Source organism: Erithacus rubecula, assembly GCF_903797595.1.
Source record: "Erithacus rubecula genome assembly, chromosome: Z".
NCBI classification, from domain to species: Eukaryota; Metazoa; Chordata; class Aves; order Passeriformes; family Muscicapidae; genus Erithacus; species Erithacus rubecula.
In genome coordinates this window covers 20,927,703-20,949,922 of record NC_136661.1, presented here as the reverse complement: position 1 = coordinate 20,949,922, position 22,220 = coordinate 20,927,703, and the positions used below count along the sequence as shown (strand labels likewise).

The window sequence follows — 22,220 nt, the reverse complement described above, 5'->3', positions numbered from 1 at the left end:
GGCGCTGCCTGGGGAGGGCGGCACTGGAGTCGGGGTCCCGCAGGGCGGAGCGGGGCTGGGGGCGGGGGGCAGGGCAGGGGTCCCCGCCGAGGAAGGGGCGGCACGGTGCCCGGTGGCACCCAGGGTGGGCGCGGGCCCCCTCCCCGCGGGCAGGGCCGGCAGCCGAGCTGCGCGGGGCGCTCCCGGCAGGGGACGCCGCGGCCCCTCCGGCGGGGCTGGGCCGGCGCCCCGCGGGGGAGGTGCCGAGCCGTGCCCCGCGCCGGGCAGTAATCCCATCAAAGGGCCGGAGCCAGCCTCCTCCCCGCTCCCCGCGTCCCTCCCCGTGCCTGCCCGGCGCGTCCAGCCCCGCTGCCCGCTGCGCTCCGCTCCGCGCCGGGCCCGGCTCGCCGCTCAGCTCCCCGCTCGGGCGGGGGTCTCGGCGCACATGGAGCTGCCGGGCGGCTGTCACCGCCGCTGCCTCGCCTTGCTGCTGCTCCTGGCTTCGTGCATCGGCTGCGCGGCCACGCCGCGCAGGAACATCCCCCGCCGCCAAGGTAGGACCGCCACACGCTTGTGCCGGCGAAGTTCCGCGTCGCTTTGGCGCGGGGCTGCCCCGGGCCGGCGCAGCGGCGGCGGGGCCGGGCAGCCCGGGCGGGCGGCGGGGGCTGAGGTCGGGCTGCTCGGTCAGTGCGCTGGTCCGGGAGCTCCGGTGCCCGGCGGGGCGTCCGCCGCTCCCTGCCCTGCCCTGCGAGCCCTGCCGCCCTCTCACGGGGAAGGGAGGATGCCCCGGCAATGGCAGGGACCCGTGAACTCGCGGGGTCGGCGTAGGACTCGTTTTCTCTGACATCCTACACCCAGTGCCGGTGGGCGCACTGGATTTACAGACCAGGACCAGGCTGCTGCGGAAGAAATCGGCAGAAATTTTATCCGGTTTCCCCTGGATCCTGTTACCTGCGGTGCGGTGTGAGCCGAGTTAGAAGCCAGGTGAACCTCTAAGCCAGTCAGAGGTGACCTGTCGGGCTGTTCCGTGGCTGTGACATTTGTATGTCTGGCAGAGAATAACCTAAGGCATAGAGTAGTAAATGTGAAAGAAAAGAAGCAATGAGTTTGTCCCAAAAAGGTATCTATCGTGTACCAAGCCTGATGGGCTGTGCCTCCTGGTCCTGCTCCCGGCTGAGCTCTGCTGCCTGCGGGAGGGTTCCCACGGCTGTCGCCGGGAGCTTTGCGCGCTGATCAAGGAGGTCCTGCACAGTCCTCAGAGGTTGAAAGTTAAAACCCTGAGTCTCTTAAAACCCTTTTACAGTCTGCATATGAAACAGTAAGGTAAAATGTAAACAATGAGATGAGACACAGTGCATGGTGAAGTTTGACATTCTGTGTACTTTACAAATTGCGGTGCTAAGAGAAGATAACTATGCCCGGACTGTCTCAAACACTGGGAGTATCCTGGAATGTGTGTGACCAACACCGGCTCTTATCACTGAGTTCACTGAGATCAGTTCGATTGAAAATACAAAAAGTTTCGTAAGCTCTGCCTCGTCTCACGAAGTGTTTGTCACTTCGGATCCTTTTTGTGTTATCCCACAGTATTGAAAGATTTTTATTGCTGGGTGTTAGAATCACTATGGTGCCTTTTCTTGCTCATATGAGAAGAAAACAAATGCCTTGGAAACTTAATACTTAAATGCAGCCTGAGCTTAAAACCCTTACTGGACAGATGGCTGATTTTACTGGTCTGACCTTGTCTCTTAGGGATCTAGTCCCATGATCCTTGGTTGTCATAATAGCCACCATTAAGTACTTGAGGAAATTAGGCAGACAGTCGTTGTGAATGAGATGATTAGTAGCTGCATTAAAAATGCTAGATATGTGAAGTTGCAGAGGCAAATATCTAAATATTTTAAAATATTCTTTTATTGTAACACGCTGTTGTACTTGTTTCCTCTAGTCACAGCAGAATGGCAGACCTGGAAAAAATGCATTTCTGTGCATTAAACATTTTAAAGCTTGGAAACTAATTGTAGTGTTGTGAATTAAATTAATTAATATGTTAGAATTGTGTTTACCTTACTTTTGTTAAGACACATTTTATGTTAATTTTTTATAGTATGCTGCTTCAGGTTCACTGACTGATTCAATCATTCTTTTCTTGCTTCTTTTGCTGTATAAGTAAGTAATGAGTTTTATTGGGCAATTTTTATTTTTTTTTTTAATCTGTGCAAACATTTGAAAATCCACTAGCAAGATCTGAAGAGGGAAAGCTCCCACATTGTTTGTGTGCAGCACAAAAAAAAAAAAAATATATATATATGATTTAAATCCCATTTGCATTTTGCAGGGACTGTTGGAATTGAGGGCTCCCAAGAATCCCATGATTGTGAAATTAAATGTTGCTCTCAAAACACTCAGAACAGATGTAGTTTCAGGTAGCTGGAACATCTCTGCCTTGTTTTGCAGCATATCATATGCTGGGTTGTTAAGAGTGGAAAAGAACTATTATTTACTCACACATCCAAAATTACAGATTCAGTGAGTAAAGAGGAGATAAGATAGTAAAAAGTTCTTCAGGATTTTTTTTTTCCTTTCATTTGGCCTTTTCAATAGTGATAGAAGTGAGATTTGTAAGCAAGAGGTTATATCATGAGAGAAGTCAAAAAACCAGTTGATCTTCAATAACAGAAGCTGACTTGGAGGTCCTGTGGATCAAAAGGAAAAAAGATAGTAAAATGGATCTCCATTTTCCCCAAGTTTTGCTTCAGGGCTTATCTTACAAAGATCAGTTTTGTAATCCCAAGAAAGGTGCAAAGTAAGAAATCTGTTTGTGAAGTTAAAAATATATAGTAAAATGGCCACACTTGCGAGTTCTTAAATTAATCTTCAGGGAAAAAAGGCTGTGTATTCAAATACAAGACATTCTGATGACTGCTAAAATAATTTGAACGTTTACAGTTACATAATACATTTTCTGGAGACAAGGCAACAGGATGACAGACTCTTTGGGAAGGGCTTAAAACAAATCCTTAGACACCGTGTGGTGGATAGTATAGCTGGGAACAGATTAGCCTGGGATTCTCTATATCTTGTACTCCCAGAAGCTGGCACTCATACTAGGGTTTTCACATTTTTTTCTTGCTTTTGCCTTCTGCAAAGACACAGGTTTTTGCCATATCTGTTTCAAGTTTCAGCTGGTTGAAGAATCGAGAGCCCCGAACAAGCTCCCAATCTGTTACTCTGCTACTAATATAAACACAGTATTTAATTTTAATGGTTGTCTGATTTTAGAGAATTTTAGAAGGAAGAGCTGACCAGTCCTGTGGATGTTCATGGCATAAAACTGTTGCACGGTATTGAATTGATGATTCTTTAGTAACAGAGTGTAAAATTCCAACGCCCTGTAGAATAATAAAACGGGTAAGTTGGTCTGCATGGAGAATAAAAATAATCATATCTGATGCTTAGGAATGCTTCTTCTTTTATAAATATATTATGCTTGCCAGCAATATAAATAAAGAATTTGGCTTGTATCTCTTTCCCAGATGTCCATAACAGTAGACCAATCACCAATTTTCTGTGTAAATACTGGAGGAATCAGACCAGTTACAGTCTGAAGACTTTACAAGAGAGTAGCACTCAACATCAGGGCCAGAGTTTCAAAAGAGTACAGATCCTTGGTCAGCACTACACTAAATTACTTTTTTTTCCCAAAGGATTTGGCTCTGGGATAGTTGAATTCTTTAGAAAATCTGACTATAATAAGAATTGCTACGTAAGGAGCACTTTTGAAATTCTAGCCGTATTTATGTATCAAAAGAGGTCAAACTGCCTTGAAATCACGTCTACAGACATGAAAAATCCAACAGTCTTTGGGAAAGAACGTGCTTATTTGAGTTTTTAAATATTACAGTTTTTTGGAGCCAGAATAGGATGAATTCTTATTCACTGTCATAATAAATCCCCCATGTAAAGCGTGCAGGGGTAAGGTTTATTTGCTGCTGGATGTGAAGTGTCTGAGAAGACACTGAATGATTCCTGAAGCTGAATGATTCCTGATGTGAGGGATGTAGAGCTGTCAGAGACAGTGCGTATCTGTGAGCTAGAACTAATAAAGAAGATGTGAATAATTTATTTAAGGGAAGATTAGTATCATCCTCTTGCAGTTTCAAAAAATGTCTGATGTCTTCAACAGCAATAAAATCAAGCACTAATTATATATCTATTTGTTGTTTGCCATCTTCAGGTGTAAGTTGCATTACAACATTATGTGACATTCTCACTTGATTGGACCTCTGGGGTCCATGGTCTGGTAAATTCTGAAAACTGGTCAATCACACCATTACCTCATGCAGATACCATACTTTCCAGGGCAGCAATAGGAATGCAGTGAATTAGTCCACTTGAGCATGTTACTTTGTATGTCACTGTTACTCATTCTGAAGTATGTTTTCTTTAGTTACTCTCACTTGCAGCAAAATGTCCTGTGCCCTTTCCACCATGACATTGCTGTCTTCCTCTGAACAAGGAAACTTTCAGTACATCTTTTTCATTGGCACCATTTTGCCAATTCCAATATCTGAAATGACTATTCAGGCTTCTACCAGTGTTCAGAAAGGTAAATTAGCTGAGACATTCTGTACTAGATACTGGGGTTCACAGTGATGTTTCAGAGAGGAGGGGTTGTTTTGGAGCTGGGGCACTAAAGTGATCCTTGGGAGATGTTTCTGCCCTGAGGCTGTCACAGAGTGTCTTTGACAGCATGCCAGTCCTTCACAGGCTGGATTTTCATTCTCAAAAATGAGATGAGAGTGGGTTTATGGTTTCATCCTTTTCCAGCCGTGCCACTTTAGACAGTGATAAAACTCCTACAGGGTGCTCATCATAGCTGTACCCCAATTTTAATCAATGCTTCCAGGCATTAACTGATAATGTGTAGGTGATTTTCATGGTGTCTCCTGGTGTGCCTTGGAGAAAAAAATCCTCTTTTTCCCTCAGTGTCACAGGAGTAGACAGGACACAGCACTCTGTATTGTTTGCAGCTCATTAGACACGAACACATTCAACAATCATAACTCACTTTAAACTTAATAGCGGAGATTCTGAGTGTCAGTACCTAAAAAACTATTCTGTTCTTGAGGAACAGAATAGTACCTTGTTTTCTTAAACCAAAAATTTTCAATGCATGAGTTCTCTTTATTAGTGCTCCTTAAAACTCATTAATAAGCTGAGGATATACTTGGAAGGTTGTAACTCCTCAGATCATGCTTATATTGGGTCTAAAAATTTTGCATGTTTCTATTTATGCTCTTCTAATGCATGTTTATGCTCTTTTTATGCTTTTTAAAAATTGAAAATAAAACTAATTAAGAAAAGGTGACTATCATTGCTTCATGTCCTCAAAACAGGACTGATAGGACCTTTTCACAACTTTTCCATCACAAGGAAATTAAACTCTAAAATGCTTATAGAAAGTTTTTCATATTAAAAAGTCATTAAAGGATATTAAAGATACCTGTAATCTAACCAAACAGCATGAATAGGTCTTTGCAGAGTATATTATTACCTTATTGAGTGTACAGTTGGGTGCCATATTTATCAGAGAATGTGTGATGGTGGTCTGATCACATATCAAAAGACTTCCCAAATCACAGGGACACAGGAGATTATATTAGATGTGTGATCTTGAATTTAAAAAATGTAATTGTTTTCTCTGCAAATAAATGATCAATCTAAAAAAAACCCCAAATCCCTAACGCCAAACAAATCCCCAAACCTGTTCTTCATTACTATTTCTAACTGAAAGGAAATACTTTTGGGTAAAGCTCAGCAAGATTTGACTTCCTTTTACTTTTTACTTTTAGTGAAGATGCTCATGCATGACAACCAAATTAGTTATTTCATGTAACATGACCATCCAAACCACAGCAAAAGATCAACCTTACTTTTTCAGACTTTTCAAAGCCATTGAGCTGAGAATAGGCACACCAGAATTCATCTTTGAGTGTAACTGCTTCAGGAGGGCATAAGCCACTGAAAATTGAAGGCTTAGGGGGAAAGCTTCAGCACAACCAGGTACCAAACCTGGATAATGATACTGTGTGATGATCCATAAAATTCTGCAGGTGAGAGGTGTATGGGTGCCAGTTCTTCCATTGAACATGGGGTAGACCCAGGAGCAAAGGCTACTGTTGACAAAAGTCCCTCAGGATACTGGCCTCTAATGAAAAAGGAATCCACACAATATTGATGTGGATAGCCAAAATGCATTGACTTGATTTTCTTAAAAAGATGACTCACTCAAACTTTGCCAAAGTTATCCTGGATAATTTTTTAGGGCTGGGAAATATAAACTGTATGCTAACATCTGAATATGACTTCCTGAGTGTATTCCCAAATAGTGATGGAGTGTCTTTCCCCTTATATATGTTAACCTTACAGCTAATAAACTTTTTATGTAACAGTGCAGATAGCAGTTGAGTCAAGAACAATTCTGAGAAGCAGACAGAGTGGTTCTGAGTTTCCCCACGTCCTCAGAGGATAGTCAGTCCAGTGTTATTTGCACAGAAAGATCTCTGAAGCTGGAAGAATCAGATTATTCTTCCCATCTCTCTCAATTTTAAAAGTAGTTTAAAATTGCTGGCATCTATGAAAATGATGGTATATATCAATACCTATGTACATTTGGAACTTGCAAAATTGTCTTTCTAAAATGATGGGAAATGAACATCCTGTGAATGTTGATTATACTTCTTTCAAATACAGAAATCATTCTGATCTTTCTGCTGTGCCAGAGGTACTGCTGCACATACAAAGTTTTAAGTCAAGACTGGCTTTGTGTTGCTCGGCTCAAAAATCTTCTGATAAAAAATCCTAAAAGTGGGCAAAAATTATGCAGTATTTCACTCAAGTTTAATTGCTTTTATGCATGAAAAATTTCAAGTAGAATACCATTTTAGGAAAAAAAGAAGCCAAACTATGAATAAAACCTGTCAAACTGTAGATGATGGAAAGTACATGTCTAGGACCAAAATTTTTGTGGTTTAATTAGTGATTGCAGAAGCCAGAATCTGTTCCTTGGAATTGAAATGTGAGGTCTCTTTCATATTCTGCCTTCTAGACAATTACAGGAGAAGGTAACATTCCCAAAAATAAGCAGGCATTTTATGAAGATGATTGTTTACAGAGATGTTGGCATTGCAGGTGATACTCCAGCCATGCATGGAGTTTGGTGTCCTGCTGGCATTTTTAGCTCCTGCTCCCATTTCAGGATGTTCTTGTTCCCATGTGAACCTGTAGTGTGCAGGTTGCTCGTGCTCCCATCTTATGTGGTCAGCCACAATAGCACAGCTGAACTTTGCAGCTAAAAGCTGTTTCTCTGTCCAAGTGTGTGCCAAAGGACTCAGTAGGTGAGATAAAGACCTTTCCAGCCATTTACCCCTGCACAGCCACAGGGTCACAGGATGGAAGAAGAAACCTGCAGAATAGAAGCAATTCTTTCAAAGAACAAGACAAAGAACAAGGCAGCACCTAAAATGGGTTTCAAGGGGGAAACAATAGTGAGTTGTTTGGACCAGCTGATGCCAATAAAGGGCATGGTTTGCATGAGGTAGCCCTGGTAGAGGTTTAGGACAAAGGGTTGGACTCGACAGGCTGCAGGAGACAGTGTGCCAGTGGAGCAGGGAATGCTTTGGGAGGATTAGGGAGCATTAGATGTGTGGACATCATAGCTGTGCTGGGTCATGTGCTATTTTCTCCCCTATGTATTTGTCCTTTATGCTGTGATATGTTTCCATGCCTCATTGTCCCTTGCACCAAGAGGGTTTTGTCCTTCCCCGTCAGTCTATTAGCTCTCACATCCTGCTGCTTGTTGCTGGTTCTTTGAATGCACAGGCCATATCCCACACTAAATCAGTTCAGGGATTCAGGTTTAAAAACCACAGTTATTTCAGTCACTTAGTAGAGACAAAGAAATTCCTCTGGTTTTACTGATAGTGGGGTGAATGGCGACTTGCTGACTGAAGAAGGTATTGGAAGTATCCCATTTTTTATGGAGCAGCTGAGTTGGGGAAGAATTTCCTGCTACTTGAGAAGATGCCAGATTTTCTTTGGAAGTAAAATATTTATGGGAATCATACAGATGTATATAAATGATGGAGGAGTAATGAAGGTGGAGCTGGGCTTTTCTCAGTGGTGCCCTGGACAGGGCTGGAGACAATGGACACAAAGGAAAAGCAGGAAATTCCCTTTAACATGAGCAAGGACTCTTTTACTGTGAGGGTGACTGAGAATTTATCCTGAGGTTGTGGAGTGTCTATCCTTGGAGATATTCAAACCTCTTTATTCAAAGTCTTGGGCAAGCTGGTGCAGCTGAGTCTGCTCTGAGCAGGAGTTTGGATCTCCAAATGTGCCCTCCAGTCCCACTCCCTCTGATTTTGCAGTGTCACAAGGATCTGCTGAAATAATGTGTTCCAGCTCTCAGGTTTAGCTTCCTTTGAGTTCTCCTCCACCCACCGTGGACTGAAAACACCAACTGGACCAGCTACTCTGCTTTCTATGGAGAAATGAATGTTTTCTGGCATTGTGGTCAGTATAAAGTGTTGGGTGGGAGGCTGCTATACTTAGTGTTGTGTTAGCTCTATGAGGCCTGTGCCAAAACCTCGAGAAAAACCAACATGCACTCTGATTTTTGTGATACTTTCTGAGGTGGGACCAGATCGTTTGTGTCCATGAATAATGAGATTCAAAGCAACCTTTCAGGACTTGGAAGGGTTGTGGGAATCCAAATGCTGCATGTTGTGTCTTCCCCTGCACGTTTGTTGCCTGTCACATGGTCAGCTTTGTCCTCTTTACACTTTAATCTTTCTGCATGTGTGTAAGTAATGCACGTGTGATTGTCAGATTGTAATTTTTTTCTATCTTACCACTTCTCAGGAAGCTCTCCTTTAACTATTTTCTGGTACCAAGTAAGATGTTTCTTCAAGAGCTGTTTTGTTCTGGGTTTCACCAAGGAAGAAATGTTTGGTAGATAAAGTGAACTGATTAAGTTACATCGAGAAGAACTCTTTTCAACTATTGTGAGCAGTTTTGCCATGTGTTCCATTGAGATAATGCAATTTGGATAGCAAACACCTGAAAAATAAGTTATATTAATTGATAGGAAAATAAAATTTCAAGTTATTTATTTGGCATTTTTACAATTTTGCTGGCCTTTTTACTTTTTGGAATGCTGTGGTTTGTGAACTTCCTCCAGTATTTGTGCTTCCTGGCACCTCAGATGGGACAACAGAGGTTGGAGGAGATGCCAGGATGTGTTACTGTCCCACTGTTACACAGACAGGGTGCTGTACTGCTGCTTGATTTCAGCTGCCTTCTGGAACTTAGGAACAGGAACTTTCTCCAAGGGCAGAGGCTACCAATTTTCTCTGCCAGGCCAAGGTGCTGCAGAGACACCAGGAGCTAGGACAGCCGTGCCCCAGCACTGGGACTTCAATGTGAAGAGCACAAACCTGGTTTTAGAGGAGTGAGCTTTGGATTTTGACTCAGGCTTCCAGAAATGCACTGGAAGTCATGCAAGTGGAGTGTCTTGGTGGGGATTTTTGCAGGCACCTCTACTCCATTTCCTCTGGAAGAGGAAAATGCTTCAATTAGGTGAAATATTTCACCAAGTTATCCAGGTGCAGGTACAAGGTATGCATGTATGCACTTGGATGATTCAAACTGGCCTCTGAGCAGTAACTATTAAAACCATAACATAAGAGTTGCCTAGAGATTGCCCAATGTGCTCATTCTGACTAGGGCAAGACAGATACAAACTAGACCTTTGGTCCGAGTTATGATGTCCCCTGCATTTGATAACCATCAGCACCAGGAATTCTCCAAAAGTGAGTCCAGGGCATGACTATCATAGCTAGAAATTTTTATATATAGCTCTACAAAGAGTTGGTTTGTTTTGTTGGTTTTTGTTGGGTTTTTTTTGTTGGTTTTTTTTGTTTGGTTTGGTTTGGTTTTGGTTTTGACTTTTTTTTTTTTTTTTTTTTTTTTAAAGTAGTTGCTGTTTTCCTTTTCAGTCCTGGAAGTCACTGTTGCTCTGTGCAGAGCTCTCTTCCACTCTCCTTCCCTTTTCTGCAGCTGGAGCCTTCCTGGGAGCAGAACCTTGCTCCAGGCAGGAGTGTAAGGAGAGAACTTCCCCTGGCTCCTTTCTGTTCAGAGATCTGCAGCCCAAGGCACAGCAGGAAAAGCCACGACAAAGCCTCCAGTGACATTGTTCCTGTTTGTTCCTAATGGGATTCGTGGTGTTGCACTGTAGCTTAAGTTCTGAGCTTTGTCTCCTTCATTCCCCTTTGCTGGGCTATAAAAATCCCAGTGACTGTCACCTTAGATGTCCCTGGGGCAGATAACAGATGCTATATAAGCATCAGCAAAACATCACATGAGTCCAAGCCTGTTATTTATTAGAATGTTTGAGAGATTTTTTCATAGTGGTTTCTTTAGCAGTTTTTTTAAAGGACTAGTGAAGGTCAGGTTGGTCTCTCCAGAGATTTGTGCACTGTGGTCTGAATAAAAAAACCATGGTGCCTCTCTAGGGCCATTACCTGCCACCTCTGCTGCAGGATCTGATGCAGTGGTAGGTGACTCATTCAGACTATCAAGGTTTTTGGTGTGTGGATGTTGCTGCTCTGGGTGCAGAACCAGGACAGGCTGGCTGAGATTTTCCAGCTCCAAGTCCTTGTCCTTTGTAGTTGTTGTGGCTGCAAAATTCTTGTTCTCTTACGTACTGCTGCTGGGCAGTGGGAGCTGGAAGAGGCTTCAAAGAAATTTAAAGATGGCATATTTTTTTCATTTAGAATTTCCTGACCTTTTCAGTTTGTCATGTTGTCTTCCTTCCACTGTGGTGTTTGCATAACTTTTGATCTGTAAAATAAGGATCTGTGTAAAAAAAAGACCTTGTCGCTGTTTATTGTTTAATAAATAAGAATTTCACCAATATTTCAGTGTGTGACTGGAGTGTTCTACACTTTGTTTCACCTCTTGGAATGGGCAAACATTTTTCCCTTGAAAACAGCTGTTACAATGATAAAATGCTATTTTAATAAAATTCACAGTGAGGTTTTTTGTGAAGTGGTGAGCATAAATAATGTTTCAAACAGAAGAAATTTAGAGGTATTTCTGGAAAGTGTTTTTTTTTTTTTTTTTAAACTTCAATTTAGAATTAGTTTGAATTGTTTTTTTGAGCTTTTTTATTCCTGTTTTTTAAAATTGTGAGATGTCAGTAGTGACAGCTGGCATTTCATCAACAATTTCACTTGTTTCATGGGACACAAATGGGAGGCACATTGCCCTGGAAAATAAGGAGCCCTTCAGTCAGTACCTCTTAGCTGCTACCCACAGAGATTTAGAAGTAAAATAGAGAAATGCTTATCTCCTTTCATGGGCTCATGTTCTGTTGTTAAGAGTAGTACAGAAATGTAGTAAAAAGATTTTGATTTTCCAAACTACAAACTCATAAAGATAAAATTAATCATTTGTTTTCCCTTAAATATATTATTGTATTATTGCATGTGGATTGTATCAGTGAATTATTTGCATGTTGCTTCAGAATCTGTAAGTACTTGTGTCTACCTGCATGCCTTGATACAATAACAACTTCTAAAAAGAAAATATTAAATTCAAAATATAATTAAAATTCTAAAAGAAAAATTTCCAACACAAATCCTTTCAGATATTCAATTTATTGGCATTTAAGATTAAAATTGTTTTCAATCGCTATTATTTTAATCTAAATTAAATTTTGAATTACTTTTGAAATTTGCTCTAAAATAGTAGTACTAGTGGTATATAATATTAGGGATGAGCTTTATCCAATTAATTCAAAGTGATGAATGTGAAGTTTCAAATGTGAAGCTTATGGACATTAGAAATGTATTTAGTTTGAGTTTTTTTCTCGTAACTGTTCATCACTGTAGTAATGTTTTGGTGTCAGTCCATGACTAGAAGGAAGGAGGAGCTGTGCCTGCATAAGCAGCTTTCCTGCAGTGGCTGAAGGAAAGGCTCTGGCTGAGGTGGCTGCTCCTGAGCCCTGCACAAGGCAAGCATGTTGGCCTGGGAGCAGAAGGTGCATTCCTTGGAAATGTCTTTACTTTGTACTCAAGGTAACTGCACAAAATCACAAGGGCAGACGTGGAAGTGGCATTTCTGCTGGTGGATTGATTCAGTGATGGCAAGGAGCATCCAGAGGCACTGTTACTCAGAATCATGGGATGGCAGAATGTGAAGGAGTTGAAGTGACCTTAAAGGCCATCTAATCCCAATCTCCTTGTCATAGGGACACTCCCACTAGACTGGGTTGCTCAAGACCTTATCTAACCTGGCTATGAACATTGGCAAGGCTGGAGCATCCACAGCCTCTCTGGGAAACATGTGACAGTCCCTCACCAGCCTCACAGCAAAGAATTTAATCTCTTCATTGCAGGAAAGGATAACTCCATTGATTGGCCCAGACTGGGGCCATTCCCAGGAGGCACACATTTAGCCTGTGGCCACCCTGATGGTGTTTAATATATGGGCAAAGGCTGTTGTGTATAGCAGTGAGGGCCACAATGGAAGTGACACTTATATTGATGGCATAAGCATTTTCACCATTTTTAATGTGAGTTGGTTTTGTGAAGCAAAAATTTTGAAATGGCAAAATTTACTCCATCTCAGGAAGAGTGCTTATGTATTCTTCAGTTTACTTGGAGAGCTTGTTTGGTGACTTCTTTACTGATTTTGTGGTTTTTGCATATTTTTCGAAGTACAAAGCCAAGGACATGTATAAACGGGAAGGAAAGTAGCTGTAAGCAGAAAAGTAAACACAACATTGTCAGCTGAACATTGTTTATCTATGGCTAAATCCTCATTAAGTTCTTGTGTTTGATATACTTTCACATTGTATAATTATAATACGTGTGAGATTGCTCCCCCTTGATTAATGACTTCTTTGCATGGCACTGGAGTCATTGCTTCCATTACCATAAAAGCATTTGGGACAATACCAATTTTTTTGTGCCTGATGGGCCACAAAGGAGAACCACTTTTAATTTTATTGTTTATATGAATTGGCTCCCTATTCTTTATGATCAGAGCAAATGTCCATGCCTTCTTAGGTGCTCTCTGGGCCCATCTGCAGAGGGCACTGGCAGGGGGGTCATCACTCAGGCAGATCTTCAGAGCAGTGGATGAGTCTCATCCCTTTTGTTTGGAATCTTTGGATTCCCAATCCAAAGGGTGCAGGGACAGGAGGCTTTGTTGTGGTTTTGCACTGTGCATGGTGCTACAAGATTAACAGAGGTTTCACAGTGAGTTTTGAGAATATATATTTCTAACCCAAATTGTAGGAGAAACTACGAATGCCCCAAGAGTTTTACCCTTGAAAACTCTTTATTATTTTTAATAGTCTAAACATGCCATCTCACATAAAGATATAAATGTTTTTAGTGTGCTAATACATGATGCTCTGTAAAATCATGCAAAACACATTAAGTTCACATTTATCTCAGAATGGCTTGTCAGTAGAGCAGTGATGTGTGCTGCAGCAGTTGTGATCAGCTGACAAACAGTTTTGATGTGGTTCTTCAGAAGCCATGACACCTCCTGCAGCTCAGTGCCATAAACAATGCTGGTGTCAGACCCTGCCGTCACTTTGCCACGGCTGCGAAGGAAAAGTTCAGTCCAGAAATGGACATTTTTTACTTTCTGCCAGGCTGTGTGAAATTCTGACAACCAGAAGTGACTCTAAATCCCCAGATGCACATCACTGAGCTGTCAGGCCAGGAGTGGTGACAGCACAGGACTGTGGGACTGCCATGCTGCATGAGATACTCCTCTCTGCCTTGCCCTCTAGCCTCCCTGGGAAATTACACTGGGCATGGGTCACAGCTGCCACTGGCTTTCTTTTTCCCCTTGGCTCCTGGTCTGGGCATGAGGCAGCAGGTTCCCAGCAGTGTGAGTGCCATGTGCCTGCCTGTTGCAGGGCTTTGTCACAGAGAGGGCAGGATGCTGTGCTGTGGTGAGCTCTGGCCATCACCTGAGGCTGCCTGCAAAGGCACTGCTAGGGCTGGTGGTGTATCCAGCCATATTCCTGTTCTGTTAGGGGAATCTTCTAGGGAGAACTAAATAGGGAGGATAAAACCACACATCTCCCTGGATCCTTGCTCTTGTTTTCCCTGGTGAAGTCCAGGACTTTGTATTTACTCCACAGTGACATTTTATAGGCCAGTGTAACTGGGGCCACTGTTTGGCTCTCTCTCTCTCTCTTTCATCATCTGCAACCTGGAGATAGCAGTGTTTTCTGGGGCTGAGTGAATAATTCATTATGGGGCTCCTTATTAAACAGATGTTGTCTCTCTGTTTGCAGATAGTCTGCAAATGGATTGCATTTAGTTCAAATTTATTTGTTGTTCCAATTTATTCACCAAATACTTTCAGTAAATAATGTTATTGGCCTATAGTGCATTCAGAATATGAATCTGAAGCCTGTCTTACATGACTATTTGTCATTGTTGGTTAAAATTTGTTATTTTGGCAACTATGCCTTCCAGTAAACTTGTCTTATAGAGTTTCCCCAGAAAGTAACACAAGTATGCTATGAATATGTTAAGAGTGAATGTTTAGGGGTTTTCTTTCTTCCTTATTACTAATGCAGCTGAAATGCTTATCTGCCTCACTGGGTATTGTGAAAATGGAAAGCTGTTTTCTGAATGTGAAATGCTTCTTAAGTTGACACTGATATACCAGCCCTGGCTGTCCCTGACACTCCTTTAGGTAGCAGGTGGTGCATGGTTCCAGCTACTACTTCCAGTGCTCCTGAGTGCAGGGTAGAAGGTGAGCATAGGGGGTGGCATGTGCTATGGTCAGAACCCCTGGACCAAGCAGGAATCCACGGACTAAGTCCATGCTAATGAAGAAAATGGGTGAAGGCCCAGGGAACATGGCTTGGTGTGGCCCTCTTCCTCACAGTTGGACTTTCCTTCCCCAAAGATGTCCATATTGACTTACAGATGTGGTGTGTGAGCTGTGCTGTGTTCCAGACTGTTCCTGGGAGACCTTCCCAATTGTCTGAATCTGTGCCACAGACTGTATGAGCAGTATGAATGCATGAATGTCCCTGTCTTTGGGTCCTGGTTGGTATCCAGCTCTTCAGGAACACATTTAAAAGCCTTCGAGTTGCTCAATGCAGTTGCTTAAAGCACTGAGTGCTCCTGAGCTAAGTAACAGCTTGCCCACTGAGAAGAGGAGATATCCCCCTTTGCTCCTCGTCTCCTGGTGTAGCACTGCTCCCTTGGAAGTCAGAAGTGGAGAGGGAAAAGGGGCACCCAAGTAAAATTTGAGTAGTGGTCTGTGTTTTATAGTTTGGAATGAGGGCAGAGTTATTCTTCAAGGGCATACCTGGCAGCAAGCTAAAGGGGAGGGGTTTTGTCCTGTGGCTCCTTATGCAATGCCATTTTGTTTTCAGCAGACAGGCTGGGGCCTCCCCTGGATATCCTGCTGGATTCACTGAACTGCACAGCGTTCAGCGTGCAGTGGAAGATGCCAAAGCAGCACGCGAGCACCATCACGGGGTACACGGTGAGTGATGCTCCCTGCTGCTGCCTGCTCAGGCTGCACACTCTGAAACCAGGGGACAGCCCCTTCTCCCAGCAGACAGTGCCACTGCCCAGAACGCAGCCAGGGGACCGTGGGCTGGAGTGGATTGAGCTGTAACCTTAAAAAATAAGCAATTCGTGTTTTAGAGACAAGCTATGATGGGAATTTGGGTTGGATGCCAAAGGCTTGCAGTGGATATAGATTGTTGTGGTTTTCCTGCAAGGCTCTCAGTGCTCTCTGCAGCTGATAAAACAGTTAAGTAGAGCAGAGCAGGTCGATATTACACTGTGCAAGTGAGGGTCATGCAGATCTTTTGACTTGTACTTCCAGCCTGAGGATTACTTTAACAGGAATATGTTTTCAAACTAAGTCTCTAAAACTTCCTAGACTGGCAGTAGTTACAAGGGAAGGAGTGTTTCATGGAGTCTCCTCCTGGGTAGGTACTGCATAGTATCCCTGGGAGCCCACCTACAGCCAATCAATAAAGGCTTTTGTTTTATTCCCCCTTACCTCAGTTTCTCTTAGAAAAGCTGAATGGCTTTCCTATTGTACTCAGCAATTTTATAGGGAAGTCTCCCCATCAAGCCTCTGCCATGTTATCTTCTGCCTGTAGGGCAAAACAGAAGGACTAAGCTGAACTAGTTAATGTATTTTACTGTGCAGGAAGAAAAACAATGAGTCCTAACGTGCCACACATTCATTTTTGTTAGGTATTGCTTTAACAGGTATTCCATAGCAATGGAACAGTGCCAAAATGGAAGTTAGTCAGTGGGAAATTAGCACCAAAGATGTGAGATGTTGGCTAGAATGTGTTGCTTTCCCCTTCAACAACAGCAAAAAAACCCCAAATATGAGCTTTTCTTATTAGCATTTTCCAAGGATGGATTTGAAATTTCCAGGAATAAAATACTCAAATAAAATACCCAAAATTCAGTTTTATGTAAAAAAGTGGGAAGCTGAATACTACTGAGTACCTTATTATTAATATACACTGAAATAAAGATATTTCTCCTTTATCCCAGAGTCTTGTAAATGACACCAGTGCAGCTCAGCTGCAGAGTTAATTTTATTGTTATGAAAGTGCTGTGGACTGGAATACAGTAGTCTAAAACTCCAAAAGCACTTGCTGTGGCCAGGATCTGTCTCAGGTGGGCTCTGTGTGTAGCTGGGTCCACCCTTCTCTGCAAAAACAGAGGTGCAGGGAGTAAGTGGCTTAGCTCATAAACAGTTTCCATTCTTCATGCATGCAGATAAAGCATCTGAGATCCACTTCTTTTTTTAAGCCTTGAGTTGGTGTGTGGCATGATAATTAAACCAAGGACAAGCAGCATTAACAGTGCTGTACCCAAAATGTCCTCACAGTGGTATCTTGACCTGACATCTCTGGGTCTCTGTGCACAGGAAAGCAGATTGTGCATCTCATTAGTGTCCAGTACATGGCAACAGACATGGAGAGACATTTTATGATAGAGTAGTTTTTATAATGTCACGATCATGTTATGTCACCATCTTCCTTTCATGAGGTAAGGTATCTGTGTTGTGCAGATTAGTCCCACAGCTCTTCAGCTGTCCATGTTAACCACAGATAAATGATGCACTATTGAAATTGTCAGCTCAGACCTGTGCTACCAACACCACAACTGTGTTTCACATTGGGCAAGTGTATGTATACACTGTGTGATGGTGTCCTTTGGTCACACTGACAGCTTCTAGCAAAAATGTAAGGAATATTAAAGGACTTTGGTTTTTCCTGCATTTGAAAACTTATCATGAAAGGGTACCATGGCCTCAAATTCTGTCCTCAGTGTGAGATGATGCCCTCATTGTTAAATTATTCTGAAACACTGAGTTATTGCTTTAACTGGTTTGACTATATCTTCTTCCCAAGGTCTTTTACTCAGAAGTTGAAGATGACAAAGCAGTTAAACAGCTCTCACATGATGTTCCCCTGAGTTTGGATATGATTAGCATGGTGAGTATTTCTTTTCATCAATAATCAGAGCACTGGAGCAGAACATGCAAGTGGAAACTTGCACCTGTCTCCTTGTTGTAGTTTTGTAAAATATGGTGAGGATCCAAGCCCCAAATCTGCTCTGGGTATTGAGCAAAAGGAAATCAGGATGTTTTTGTATTTATGTGGTACATTTTTTCTCCTTCTTGTCTGACCATTTTACTATGTAATACTATTGGGACTTGCTCTCAGCTTCCTAGTACTGACCTTTGACATCTACTAAAATAGAACTTTTAATCTTAAATGCATTTTCACACTTGGAAGGGGTGGAATTGCACAAGTCCATGCACAGTTAGAGAGAGCTGCACTATCACAGTGTGTGTGTTGCAGGGTCTGACAGAGCTGTGTGAGTTTACACACAGAGTGCTTTTGCTTCTGTGTGAGACTGTGTCCTCTTGGAACATGCTTTAGTTGCAGTTCTGCAAGTTCATATTCTAGAAGATTTCTCCCAACTGCTTGTGTTTATTTTTTTCTGGAAAGGACTACTTTTTCTCATTTCTCTCCATAATTTTTAAACATATGTTGTTTTTTTTTTCCTTTGTATGTCCTTTGCATTCTTGTTTCAGGGTTTTATTTTTTTTTCTTTTGTCCCTTCTCTTTCCTTCTTCTCTTTTTCTGCCCTACTTCCTCACTAGAAGTGTGAGTGAGGAGGATGCTCAGATTTCCTGCAGTTGTCTGGTTGTCAGTTCTGATTTCTGCAGGATTATGGGATCACAGTGAATGAAACAATATTGCTGTCATGATATATAATTTCTTTTTTCATGCATTATTTTCTCCCTTCTTATCTTTATTTCTGTATTCCTCTCTCACCTTTCTGTGTTTCTTAAAAAGTCTTCTTGCTAGTAGTGCCAAGAAAGATCAAATAGCACTGTTTTGTTTTGTTTTTTTAAAACCTTAGTCCTAACAGCAGTACTTCATAATTACTGGGAGAGGAGAGTCTGTATCCCAATACTCATGCAGATGATTAATAGCCACACAAAGTTCTATATGCTGCAGCAGTGGTCTTGTTTTAATTCCCTGACCCATTATTTATGTGTTTTTGCCATTCCTTTTTATTATGTTAGTTCTTAACAAGTCTATTTGCTTTTTCCCAGGGTCAACCTGAAGGGCAAGCAATTTTTGTAAGTATTGCTTCACATGAAACTTGGTCACAGATGTGTTTTAAAGAAAAAAATTGAATGTTTCTGACTTGCTTTCTCCACAGACTCACGCAAAAAAGTTCATCTCAAATTTGTTTCTGTTTAGTGACAGTAGCCTCAAAAAGCTTGAAATCTACAGCTGGAGAGGATGGACACATGTAGGCAAAGTATCTCCCTTTTTAGCAATGCATAAACCTTTTTCTCAGCCATCAGAGGCATTTATTGTCAGATGCCTTCTTTTGATGGAGTAAATCTGTGTAAGAAATGAGATATATCCTGGCAGTGAGGATTTAGAGATGATGGGGACAGGCAAGTGTCAGAGGGACAGTAAAAGGGAAGGACACAGTCTGGCAGTTGGAGAGGAGATGAAGAGGGAAAAGCCTGGGCCAGTCCAGAGAGAGCCAAGAAGGAGGAGGAGCACAGGAAGAGGCCAGCCTTGCAACACCAGGAGGAAAGAGTGGGAGACCAGCTACTAGTATAAAACAAGTTTGAAAGAAATACCAACTCTTGATGGCTTTGCAGCTGGTGGATTAATCAGATTGATTGTTTCCAGTCCTGCACTCAGTCCAGTCTGCTTCCTGTGAACAGTAAGCAGGTTGGGTTTATTGTGAGCAGGAAGCAAACAAGAAGTGCTCGGGTTTGGATAGAACGACAGATATTTCAGTGTTAAACTGAAATCCCTGGCATCAACAGCTTCTTGCAAACTTTTGTTTTCTGAGGAATCTTACACAGTTGATGGGCTCACAGAGCTTTTATGGTCTGAAATAAGGGAGGTTTGGTTGGGCTACAGGAGGATAGTGCTCAGGATGCACTTGAACCAGGACTATCTGGTTCAATCCTAGATGAGCTGAGTCTGGGTTATGGCATTTCAGAGTTGAGCACTTCCACGCTGGGCACTTTTTTTCTGCTTGATAAAAATAACACTTCTGAGGGGTACTTGTGGAGAAGTATGAGTGGCTGGGATTAATCAGCTCCCAGCTGTCATTAATCCTCCAGGAAGTGGTGTTCTCGATGAAATGCTTTCTGTTGTATTCATACCAAACTCAACAGAAATCTGCAATAGTTTTGTGGTTAAGTCTGTTAATGTTTCCATCACTAAGCCTCCTCTCCTGGTGCTGGGTATGACCCTGCTGCTTTCTTGGAGGCTTCTCTGGGCCACGTGGGACTGCTGTAGCAAGAGCTGATTTGCAGTGCCTGTTTCTGTGCATGCCTATGTCCAAGTGTCTGTGTGTCAGTGAAGTGAATAATGTCTTATTGTGTATTATATGATCATAAAGGAGAGGATGCATAAGTGACAGCAGCCAGAAGTGCAGATGCAGTACCATTTAGCAGGTGATTGCTCTAACTGGGCATAATATTCAGGAACCCCAGCACACATAGTTAAAAAAACCAAGAAAAATAAATAAAAATTAGTAGGCTTTAAAGGTGGGAGGTATTAGGTTGGGCTCAGAGCCCTGGAAAGCCACACTGCTCCCTGTCAAATCACTAAATATACCAGTACAAAAATGGGGAGTGACCAGCTGAGACCAGTAGTTCAGGGAAGGAATTGTCGTCAAGGGAGAGAGTGTCATTAAAACCAGCCCAGTTCCTGCAGCTGTGCTGTGATCCAGGGTCTGATGGTTTTTTGGATTAAAACAAAACAGAAAACAGACATTCTTCTGGAAAACAATTTGTAATCCTGGTTTCTGTGAGGCGTCTTACTGAGCCTCACAGTTTCAACACACTTGTAGGGAAAGCAAGCTGTGTGGCAGGGCAGGGAGGGATATATGGGATAATCTAAGTGAAATTGGCTCCCCTACTACAGAAAAAGGCATCACATTGCCTCACCCCACTCAGCAATGTGAGATTGTAATGAGAATACCAAATGTCATTTTTCAGGATTTTAGCAAAAGAGTTGTGCAAGATAAGAAAATGAAATTGGTGACTATTGAAGCATTATCAGCAATTGAGTGATGAATTTGGGCCATCAGACTTCAAAATATAGAGCTAATCTGAGTGGAGGGGGGAACTAAAAAAATGATGGGGATAACTCTTCCACATAATGCCTAGATTTGTTATCTGTGAGGCCACTCTGTCTCTTCTAAGAAGGATAGAACTTGGGTATAAGACCTGTCTTCTAAATACAAGCAAAAAAAATAAATGAAATATCTACTCCCAGGCTGCTGGACAGTAAGGCACAAGGAAATATGTTTCTATTCCAGGATCAGATTTGAAAGAGTTCCTGGTGTGAAGTAGGTATTCCCTGACATTGCTACAGGTCAGGGTAGTGTGATGGTGTCCTGAATTTGGGCTTATTCACTGATGTCCTGATGCTTGAAGATCAGATGTTTGGTTTCAGAGATACCCCCTGTGTGTCCAGGGCTGTGCTCATGAAGAGGGCACTGCCAGAAGGAGGCAGGTAGCCACGTGTGTAAGGCATGAGTGAGTGCTCCTTGCTGAGGTTTTGAGGGCAAGTAGATATTAGAACTTTGATCTTGATTGGCCCGGCACTCAGTGAGATAATAAACTCTGTTTAGTTTATTGTAGACTGAGTCTGCAGGTGATAATACTGGGCACATACATGAATATCCAACTCTCTCCAAGGGCCAAGTGCCTGAATAGTGTGAAAATAGAAGATAGATAATGAAGGACTTCCTCATAAGCATGAGTGTAATAAAGAGGAATACTGGCTGGAAAAAATGCACATAGTTCAAGGGCAGACAAACTGTATGTATGGCATGGACGATAGAGAGGCAGGGGCAGGGGCATCAGTTCTGTCACCAGAAGGAGGTACAGGGTTTTCAGCAACTGTTTTCTCAGATCACATTGTAAAAGTCTCTTCACTGTGAGACTGAAAGACCCAGACTGATCTTTCAGATGAGTGTTCTTGCTGCCTCTCTCTGAACAGTTGCTATTCCAGGATTATAGTTAGAGTCTCAGATTCCTCTCAGACTTCTACAGATTATTTGAGTAGATCAAGGGTGAACAATGGAAAAACAAGATAGTGGTCAGGTGGTCCATATTAATAGGAAATCAGTGTTGGAGCTCCAAAACCACTTCCAGAGAAATGACAGATGGCAGGGTGTTGCTGAATAATGTTTTAGGAATAATGTAAGTTCCCTAATGAGTAGAGAGGAAGTGTTTTTTCCAAAAGGCCATCAAAAGGAAATTTAGCAGTTAATAAAACTTTGGGATTGTTTATTATTTTAATGCAACTGGAAGTGCAAATTTGAAGTATGTTCCAATATGAAGAGAAAGGAGAGCTATGCATTTTCAAATACACTATGACTAATGTATTTAATATCAGAGATTGAAAATCAGGAGAATAATAGCTGTAAACCAGGTTTTTGTAAGTGGTTATTTTTCACACCAGAACAGTCTGTGGTATAGAGTCTGATATTTCTGTTTCCTTGTATGTGCTTTCAAAATTAATAAATCTGGGATTAACACAGACATTCCAGGTAGGCTGCAGGTAAAGAATACTCAGTTTATTTACA

The 22,220-nt window shown here is 42.2% G+C and overlaps 1 protein-coding gene across 3 annotated transcripts in view; it reads left to right on the top strand.

Moving 5' to 3' along the window:
* The first annotated feature begins 251 nt into the window (after nt 1-251).
* EGFLAM (EGF like, fibronectin type III and laminin G domains) overlaps nt 252-22,220 on the top strand; it is a 70,428-nt gene continuing 48,459 nt past the window's right edge. Inside the window, exons 1-4 of one of the 3 annotated variants that reach the window (XM_079330099.1) lie at nt 252-533; nt 15,464-15,576; nt 17,483-17,566; nt 18,700-18,726. In XM_079330099.1, coding sequence (XP_079186225.1) covers nt 425-533; nt 15,464-15,576; nt 17,483-17,566; nt 18,700-18,726 — 333 coding nt within the window. In that variant the 5' untranslated portion in view covers nt 252-424. Of the gene's footprint in view, nt 534-15,463; nt 15,577-16,611; nt 16,618-17,482; nt 17,567-18,699; nt 18,727-22,220 lie in introns of those variants that run through there. The other 2 variants (XM_079330098.1, XM_079330100.1) reach the window with 2 other exon arrangements.